This window comes from Amborella trichopoda, chromosome 8, assembly GCF_054954075.1.
Source record: "Amborella trichopoda isolate Santa Cruz 75 chromosome 8, AtrichopodaSantaCruz75HAP2 v2.0, whole genome shotgun sequence".
NCBI classification, from domain to species: Eukaryota; Viridiplantae; Streptophyta; class Magnoliopsida; order Amborellales; family Amborellaceae; genus Amborella; species Amborella trichopoda.
The window spans coordinates 40,197,046-40,206,722 of record NC_142343.1 but is presented as its reverse complement, the minus strand read 5'-3'; the positions used below and the strand labels follow the sequence as shown (position 1 = coordinate 40,206,722).

Below are 9,677 nucleotides of genomic sequence, written 5' to 3'. Positions count from 1 at the left end.
CGGTAGTTATTTTAGGGCGGTCCGGTACTTGTACGCTCCAGCAATGTGATGGTGCGCTCTGGCAACGTGCTACTAGCGTCCAAAAGTCAATTTTAAATCTGGCCAAAATGATTTTGGTGTATGGGAAGGGCATTGTCGACTTAAAAACATGAACTTTTTTTTGGAGGTATTTACATAAAAGGAAAAAAGTGAGGGGAAAAGTTAGGTTGGGATATGTTGCGTGAAAAGTATTGCTTGGCGTTTTTTTGTAATTTGGAGCAAAAAAATATGTTGGAGCGGTGGGGTGGGGTGGGGTGGGGGGGGGGAGTATGTGATTTAAAAAATATAGGGCGTGGTGTTATTTCCATTATTATACACGTGTTGCTCACGATAAAGTCAACCACTGTGTTCTAATGTTCCAATGGAAATTGGGGCTATAAATGCAATGATAGGCTTCGCCTTAAAGGGCAAGAAATTAGCAGACATAAACCCTAGCCGCGGAAGGCTTTGGTTGCAAAGAAAGTTCTCTCTCTAGCCTCTTATCTCTTGTTGCAGAGGAAGTGATCCGATTTCGTTATTGGCAACGACATAGATCCAGGTATTCACAGTGGTTTCTCCCTTTTATGTTTCCTCGTGTTTTTTAGGGTTTCTTTTTGCTTTGTTTTCTTTCATGGCGTTTTCAGAGGCCATGGCATCCAGATGGAATGATCTCCATCTGAGTTCAGATATGAAGATAAAAAGCTCAGAGAGTGGAGGATCGGTCGATCTGATGAACAAATTTGATAAGGTTTTGAGCTTTTGCGAGATATGGGAATGGTTCCTTGTTAATTCCGTGTTTCCCTTGAAGTGAGTAAGTGGGAATGGAAAGATCTGAACTGTGTAAGTTCTTGGGTTTTTCTTTAAGAAGGTTGGTGAGAAATACTGGAAGATCTGAACTTTTCTTATGAGATGGAGAAGGTATGGTTATCTTTATGGTTGGTGGAGCTTGTTTGGAGTGGATTTCATGCTGATCTACTGGTTTGTTATGTGAAGATTTGAGATCGGGAGAGATCTATATTTTGATTTGGAAGAGTGGTTTTCCAATGCATCAACTGTGACGTATTTGAGAGGCTAATCAGGTCATTTGGAGCACTAAATACTGTGCTGGCTTGAATCGTTTGAGTAGATCTCTTGGGCTCTCCGGGTTCCTTTTCTCACTAGAAGTAGCTGTCTTCGTTTATCATTTATCAGTGTCCTTGTTTGGATGATCGATATTTCCACGTTTTGTGTGATGATGTCCATGATATTGGGGGGTGTTCCAATTATATATGGGTTTTTGTCCCTGCTTTTTGCATCACGATACCCTTGATTTCTATCTTTTCTTTTTTTGTATTTTGATTCTTAATTATCTCCTTCCCTGATATCAAATATGCAGACTCCTTTCCAAAAACCACTTGAACATTCCCGATAAGATGTTTGGCCTTAATTGCTGTTGTTTCTCCCCTTGGACAACTGGCAATGTGAGTTTGCTTGAAAAGAATGTTAGATGATTCATAGGAGTTGGGCTTGTTATATGATCATGTCAGTTTTCGCCTTTTGCCCGCATTCTTTGGCCCAATTGCTGTTTTGGGTTGAATTTGAAGGACTGGAATGTTGCACCATAAAAGGTGCTAGATATTATGCTGACTACTAATAATCATTTACTTCTTTTTCCGAAGCACTGTCCCGTGGTATTGAATCATCTAACAGAGTGTTGTATGGATCTACCGGCACTTCATTCAAGGGTCATTCCTTTGGGGTCTGGGAGACATTGGATGTTGTTAGGTTGTGTATCTTTGCCTTGCTGTTAGGGCCCTTTATGGGGATTGGTGAGCATCATTGAGTACAAATATCAAAGAACATGGGTTGCATATCACTGTACTTGTGAAGAAAACTTTTTCTGCAATTCCACATGTTATTCTATGAAGAATGCAATTGTTCACTGAAGTGAGAATCATGTCAAGTGACTGTTTAGCATAATTTCCTTGAGTATCAGTATAGCAATTAGCCCAGGGTAATAGCCTCCAAAAACATTAGACCGGATGACATGCTAGCCACCCTCTCTCCATGATGAATGAAACTGGAATTTGAGCCATATTAGTGTCTTGGAATTCTTTACTAAGAATTTTTATGGATTGACATGTACTTGTGTGGTTTACAGGGAGAGATATAAGCAGATAAGATGCAGTAGCATGTGTGAATTTTGATTCTTCCTTAGGTGGTTGATTCAATTGATTTGTTTTATCAATTGGTGAGCTTTGGTCCTCTGTCTCCAATGATCTTATTAGTCTTTCAGTCCGCTTATTTCCTTCCATCAATACTAGTCCTATCTGACTCTGCCATCTAATTTACCGAAGGCATGCAGAGTAGACTATATTATTTTTCAACATATGGGGTTCTCTAAATTATTCACATTCTGCTTCTGTTTTTTAATATCTCCGGTTTAAAACATTTCTTTCGTTTTTTGGCCAAAAATTCTTTTTAAGCACTTCAGTTCGAGTTTTCTGAGAAAAGCATTGAACTAGACAACTTTTTCTTGATCTGGATATCGGTTCTTTTGCAAAAGTGGTAAGTTATCTTGTGTTATCTGCAGGTCATCCATTACAGTGCAATTTGGGTGACGGCTCCTTGTCATGCTTTGGACTTTCCATTTGTCAATTTAGTACAGAGCATACACAGCAAAAGAATTCAGGAAGTTGTGGAAGCTGAGCTTGATTGGAAGGCAGTCATATTTTGAGCTTGCACTGTGTCAGTTTTAACTTTGCTTGAACGCACTCGTTTCAGGAAGCTGAACATATAGTATCACTCAGCGGGTTTGGTGCAATAGATCCAAAGAAAAAACTGGCAGCCCCCACAATTTTCAGATTTTAATGAAGGTGGAAGGCATGCCACAATCTGAAACTGAAGAGGTTTTTGTTTGGCTGTTTCATTAAAAATTTTATTGAGGGTGCATAAGAAATTGTCCTTCTCTCATATTGACTAGGATTTTTTTGTTGACAGCTTGGACTTCCTCTTCTTGTTCAACGATCTGGTGGTTCAAAAATGGGTGTACCTATCAAGAAAAGGAGAATTCCATTAGTTCGTTCTCCATCTCCTCCCCCACGAGCAGCTTCTCCAACACCTGAAGACATTGAGCAGCCACCGGAAGAGCGGTTAGGTGTAGGATCTAATGAGTCAAATGCAAGTTCTCCACGTCACCTTGCAGGGAAAATTATCAGCAGCAAGGGATCTTGTGATGAAGATTCAGTGAATTTGGGTCAACGCAACGGACATTCTACTCCCGTCCATGTGTCTCCATTTGGAGACTCTCTTGGGTTAGAAACTTCTCATGTGCACATTTCAGTAACAACTCCTATTGATGAGAAAGACCTCATCAGAGAAGGAAAAAGTGAGGCAGATGACATGGCAATTGTGGCAGATGACATGGCTGACCCTGAAGATTCCAGACCTCCAGGCTCTGTAGAAGTGGGCACCTCCACCAGGGTATCTATGGACAGTCAGGTTGTTGAAGAAGGCTGCATGGACCGAAGGGGAATGATTCATAATTCCGGGGATTCTTCTTCAAGAGGAAACACAGAGACGGCATGTGGTGAAAAATTGGATAATGATTCTATCACGCTAAGAGATGATCAGGTTCCGGTTGTAAATGATGGTTCTGCAGGTGAAGAAGAAACTGGTGACAAATCTGAAGATTGTTATTTCCCAAATCATTCCCAACGCACTAATGTTTCTCCAATTGCGGATGTTCAAAACAAGGGGAAAGGTATCTTGTTGAATGTTGATTCTGCACAGCCACGTGAAGATAGGGCACACTGGGATCTTAATACCATGATGGAAACATGGGAAAGCCCTTCACGGGACACAAATATGGATCATGAGTCTGTTAGTATTGGAATGGATGGTGATAACATGCATGAGAAGAGAATGGGTCTTATGGCTAATTCTTGGATGAAGATGGGTCTTGGAGAACCAGAAGGCATTCACCCATTGTCAATCAAGGAGATGCTTCCTGCGCTCCATGATATGCATCATAGTAATGCCATCAGCAATGCAGATAACACAACTCGTTACAAAAACATTGGAGTAACCCACATAGGTGCAGATGTATATTCACCTGTGATTGGTGATCACAAAGTGGATGTTTATGATGCAAGCAGGCATACAGCAATCCCTGAGGCAATGTTGAAGGCAAGTACTCAAACAGGTGATTCTATGGTAGTTGATGATGATAATAGCCTTCAAAATGAGAGTTCAACTGTACAAAACAGATTGAGCAGTCCAAATAAATCAACATCTGTTTGTGTGAGCCACTCCCAGGTTGAGGGATCACAGTTTTCCTCTGAGGACAAAATGGAGCTTAGTAACTTAGGGCCTACATCAGCTGTATATGATTCTGAGCAGGTTGATTCTCTTCAAGTCAATGACAATTGTCATAAAATAATGCCTGGTGGTGAAGCTTCTCGGCCTGAAACAGTTGCTGAGGGCATTTCAAACCATTCAGAATCTCCTAGTACTATTACTGTTGGAATAGCTAATAATGGAGAACTTTTGGCCAAGGATCATATTCTTGTTTCAGGTTCAAATCCAGAGGACAAAACTATAGCGGTCACTGATGATAACGTAGAAATTTCCTATGTAAAGGATTCTGGTTCCACTATGTTGAGATCTGTTTTGTTGGATGGGCCCCAGGAAAGTGGCCCTGGTCATTCACGTGGCCTCAATGACGGTTCTGAAAGCGACAAGGAAGAGAAGATTAACATATCTGCTGACTCTTTAGAGGATGATCCCTATGATAGTGAGTATGAATCAGATGATGGTTCTCAATACGTGGATTCCGCGACAGATAAGGTAGCTGATGGACACGATGAGGGTGAAGGTGATGATGATGATGGTGATGCTGAAGACGATGATGATCAGTATGAAGATGGTGAGTTGCGAGAGAGTTGGGAGGCAGAAGACAGGGAGAAGAGGATTGAAGCTGAGCATGCTGGCCTTGTAAATATGGATAATGGACCTCAGGATCACAATAGGGATGATTTTGCCTCAGATCCATCACAATTGGAGAACAGTAGTAAAAAACCAGAAGAACCTGATGAGATAAAAAACATTAATGTTGTATTGGTTCAGAGTAACATTGTTTCACACAAAGAGGAGCAGAATGAAGTCATCATAAGTACTCAACCGAGTGTTAAAGGATCAGAGGTTTTGGGTGCTGGTATTGGTAATTCAGAAGGATCCATCGATGACAATAGAAGTGCTTCCGAGAACAAAATAGGAGATGAAGCAAAAAACATTGAAATAGATAAAAGATTGGATCCTACAGCTAGTGCAAGTCGAGAGACACACAATGAAGATGGTCAGGTTGGTATGGTGGGTAAGTTGGAAAAGGTCAAAAGCTTGAACTTAAGGGATTCGTCACATTCAGCTTCCTCAGGAACTAAAATTTCTGCTGAAAAGCATATGGATTCTGATGAAGGGACAAAGACTGCTAAAAGTGCTGTCAAGGTTTACAAAAACCGTATTATCAGTTTGGTGCGGCCTTCTAATGAAGCATCATTGGAGAAAAGTATATCTTCATGCTCCCCTAGAGTTCATCCATTTCAGAGTGGGAGGGCGAGGTTTGGTGATGCATCATTTAGAAGAGGCAAGTCACAGGGCCATGAGAGCAGGTAATCTTTTAGTCTTTCCATTGCTAGAGCATCTTTGGTTTTATGCGAAACATTGGTTTCCCCACTTCTTTTTCCATTTTTTAGCATTACCAAGATCTACTTAATGATTGAAAAAACATCTACTACTACTTCCTCGTTCCTCTTATATCAAATATCTTGGTATTTGGCTATTGTTTCCTTTTTCAGGGATGAAAATCTCTTAGGTGCACCGTCAAAATTTGAAAGAGATGGTGAAAGAGATAGTTTGAGATCCGATAATATGCATGTAAGAGGCAGGGGTGGCCGGCAATTGGACTTGGACCCACCTAGTGGCAAATGGGGCTCAAACAGGAAGAGCTACTCCCCAGATCGCTATCCTCCATCTGAATTTGGAAGCATAGCATCAAAAAATGCAGTTGCTTTTGCTGCTGCAAAGATTGAAAGAGATGGTTTTGTTGTTGCTCATGATGGCACCGTTGTGAAGCCCGACTGGATAGAAGAACCAACTGCTAGGACAAACAGAAGATCTCTAAATTCTGGGGGTCCACAAAGTGTGCACGAAACACAGTCTCGAAGGCGGTCTCCAAGTGGAAGAGGAGGGCCTGGTGCGTTTGGCATGGAATTAGCTCGTGCTCCAATTAGGAATATTGATCCTGAGAGAATCATAGGTGCAAGTAGAGACAGAGCAATGGGGCGAGGTCCTGGTATGGTGGTCGGGAGCCGCCGAGAAAAGTTTCGAGGGGCTTTGCCTCAGGAAGATATGGACCCTTCGTTCTTGCACCGTCGATGTGAACCTTTTGAGTATCCTATTGTGAGGAGAGAGAGGAGCTTTTCACCTATGCAAAAAAGGGAGTCTTTTCATTTCTCTCGTGTTGATGCAATATCTCCCTCAAGACCAAGGAGCCGTTCACCCCCATTGTGGCCTTCCCATCATAGACGCTCAGCCGAAGGGGTTCATGGGCAACCAGTGCGAAGGCATAGTCGATCACCTCCTCCTGATTCTAGGTATGGGACTGGACTGCAAAGGATGAGATCACCTCGACAACATCCTCGATTTCAAGAAGATATGATGGATATAGTTTTATCTTCTGGAAGACATGATGCGCCTGCCCATTCAGCCAGATGGTCTGATGATGACTTGAGAGATTTTCGTCATAACAAGCAGCACGGTTATTCTAAATCTTACATTGCTAATAGAAACCCACCCGGTAGGTTATCCCCAAGAGGTCGGAGGTACCCTCCCTCGGAATCTCCAGAAAGGATGGATGCTCGAGAGTATTTTAAGCCTGTGCCTTCAAGGCGATTCGAGTTTGGTGCTGGTGGTCGAGGAATGGAAGATGATGGATACGTTGAGGTAGGAAGGGGCTATCGAGAGAGACATGGAATGGTTCGTTCTTTGAGGCCCTATAATATGGGTTCTGATGTTGAGGGCCACCTCTTTCATATGGAAGATGGGTTCAGGCCGTATGGTTCTCGTAATGAAGGCAATACAGAGTTGCATGGAAGAAGTGAATCAAGGGATTATGATGGGCGCCTTAAGGATCGGCTTGGGAACAACCCCCGGAAACTGAGAAGCAGAGAAGAGGAGGAAGATGATTCAAAGTTTGGCAGACATGGATGGCGCAATGCGAATTTTGAATTTTCAGGTGTATGTCCGGATGATGATGTTGTCCCACCATCAAAAAGGAGGAGGTTTTGATGATTATTTGTTAAATTATAGTTGTGGACTTGGGAACCTTGTTCATATATTGCATAATATCAACATATTGCAGAGTTTCCTTGGTATAGTTTTTTTGGGCTGTGGTATCAATTTCTTCTGTCTTGATTTACATCAAAAACTTGCTTGCTTTAAATATGCGATACCGGTAAGATGAATTTCTTGGTACTGGATTTGCTTGTACGATCTCCTCCAACATGGATCTGGTTTTTATTCATCTCTAAATGGGTTGTCTAAGCGAAAATTTCTTTATCTTTGGTTGAAGACAAGGTTTGTGGCATGAATCAGAGAATTTACCATTAGGCTATGAAAAGGTTACCTCTTTCCAGAATGTTCTGCGAATATCATCAATTCTGGGGGCCAGCCAACAGTGGTATTATGTGATATTTTGCTGCTTATTCTAATGATCATAGGAAGATCAACTTATCTCACTAGGATGAAGTCCTGCTTTTGGGATCCTGTGAGGCCTACAACTATGGTTTTCACAGTTCTTGTTTATTCAACAATCACTAACATGGCCTTGCTTTAACAGTCTGTACAGAAATAATGTGTTTGTCCAATTTCATACTTTTCCTCGGAATCTTGTACAAACTGTTTCTGAATTCCAGGATCACTTTTGGTCAATTTACATGCAAGTTACTTTTGATTTTCTTTTAACATTATGTTTTCTATTCAGGTTTGGTGTGTTTGGAAGCCTTAACATGAGAAATAGTCTCTCTACTTGGATGGTAGTTATGTTAATTCTTTTATTTGATAACCACGTCCCATTAATGAACTTCATGAATATGAAAAACTAGTCCCAAAAAAATCAACATCATGGTTTTCTATTACAATGGAGAGGTCCCTCTTTAGCCAAACAGTTTACTTCTCCAGGAACATGAGAAAAGGAAACCAGCTGAGGCCAAAAGCTCATGAGCCTAGGCTTACAAGCTATCTGAACTCTTAAGGCTTGGGTAACTTATGGTGAGCGTTTGTGACAATGTTGGTTGATTTACTTATAGAAAGAATGGTGTCGATGAATTCACCTTCTACCACGGGCAAGTCTGAAAAAGGACGTGCTTATGCTTTGATCCCAGATATTTCTTTGGCATCAAATTTTGCCAGCTTCCCTGAGAGAGCCCAAGTAAAGCAAAGTTGCTGTGTGTGTGTGTCTCTCTCTCTCTCAAGAGCAAGGCAGCCAAGGAAGTCTCTACAGGATGCTTGGCAGCCAAGGAAATCTGTACAGGATGCTTGCGATGAATCCATTACGTGGTGCATGACCCACTGGAGATCTAGATGACCAAACATGTGGGACCCCTATGCCGTGCATGACCCGAGATATGCACCCACTGGAGATCTAGATGACCAAACATGTGGGACCCCTTGAGCCACCTTGTGGTTTGTACCAACTCGTGATTAATATCAGTTACCCAACTAGGTGATGAATATCAGTTAACCATCCAAACAATAAGCAATAGATGATTCTTATGTGGGGAAGTGATTAGCCTTTTTAGAGAGGATGGAAACACAGCTACCTCCATTGACAAAGTGCCCAGAGTAGTCTTATCGAGGAAACAATGAACTCATCTGACCTTCCAAGCAATGAGCAATGATTGTCCATGTCATGCATGACCTCTGAGAGCTGCTTCGGTTTGGTTAGAAAAATGAAGCAATTTGGTGTTTCGGCTGATTCGGAAGAACATTTTGGACTTTTTTTTTAAAAAAAATAATATAAATAAATTAGATATTTATATATAAAACATATAAAAATATTGGAAAAAAATAAAATAATTTTTTTAAAAAAATTTAAAAAAATATTTTTATATAGATATTTCTTTGCTTCGGCTGAATAAGCCCGAAGCATACTTGAATCTGACTTAAGTATCCTGAAGCGGCCCAAATCTGATTGAAGCAGTAACACTAGGCTTTACTTCGCTTCGGTCTAAGCTTAAAATCTGAATGCTTCGGCTGAAGCGAAGCGAATTTGACAACATTGATCAAAAAATTTTACTCTAGTGCCACCGCCATTAGAAATTTGGTATTTCTCTGGACTTGTCACCATAGAGACTTTAGTTTATAAATGGATTTCATCTTAATGTAAATAAACTGCTGTGATGCTTGTGTTTGGCTTCCCCGAGTGGCCTTTGGCTCATATCCAACTGTGTTCATTGATGCCTCCTGGCAAATTAAATGTTAATCCTGTGTTCATTGATACCTCCTGGGAAATTAAATGTTAATCATCCTACTTACTTAGGTGGTTGTGCTTCCAATTCGGTCGTGATGCTTGCCTGCATTTTGTACGTCATATTATATGTTACAGGTAGTTGGCTAAGTGT

The 9,677-nt window shown here is 41.2% G+C and overlaps 1 protein-coding gene across 6 annotated transcripts; it reads left to right on the top strand.

Moving 5' to 3' along the window:
* Nucleotides 1–444: 444 nt before the first annotated feature.
* Nucleotides 445–7,986, top strand: LOC18433514 (uncharacterized). 6 transcript variants are annotated; one of them, XM_088874961.1, is made up of 5 exons: nucleotides 445–577; nucleotides 2,159–2,248; nucleotides 2,591–2,873; nucleotides 2,998–5,666; nucleotides 5,853–7,986. In XM_088874961.1, exons 3-5 carry the CDS (start codon nucleotides 2,868–2,870, stop codon nucleotides 7,342–7,344), a joined length of 4,167 nt encoding a protein of 1,388 aa, XP_088731087.1. In that variant the 5' UTR covers nucleotides 445–577; nucleotides 2,159–2,248; nucleotides 2,591–2,867; the 3' UTR covers nucleotides 7,345–7,986. The 6 variants fall into 6 exon arrangements, with proteins under 6 accessions (XP_088731087.1, XP_088731090.1, XP_020522298.1 ...); XM_088874964.1 differs by having other exon boundaries at nucleotides 2,591–2,880; XM_020666639.2 differs by having other exon boundaries at nucleotides 2,591–2,906.
* The last annotated feature ends 1,691 nt before the right edge of the window (nucleotides 7,987–9,677 follow it).

Excerpts from the sequence above, each read along its gene's own strand:
- LOC18433514 (XM_011624747.3), top strand. The coding sequence starts at position 2,868 with ATGAAGGTGGAAGGCATGCCACAATCTGAAACTGAAGAG. Across the intron at positions 2,907-2,997 it reads CACAATCTGAAACTGAAGAG|CTTGGACTTCCTCTTCTTGT; the intron begins GTTTTTGTTTGG and ends TTTTGTTGACAG. Across the intron at positions 5,667-5,852 it reads TCACAGGGCCATGAGAGCAG|GGATGAAAATCTCTTAGGTG; the intron begins GTAATCTTTTAG and ends TTCCTTTTTCAG.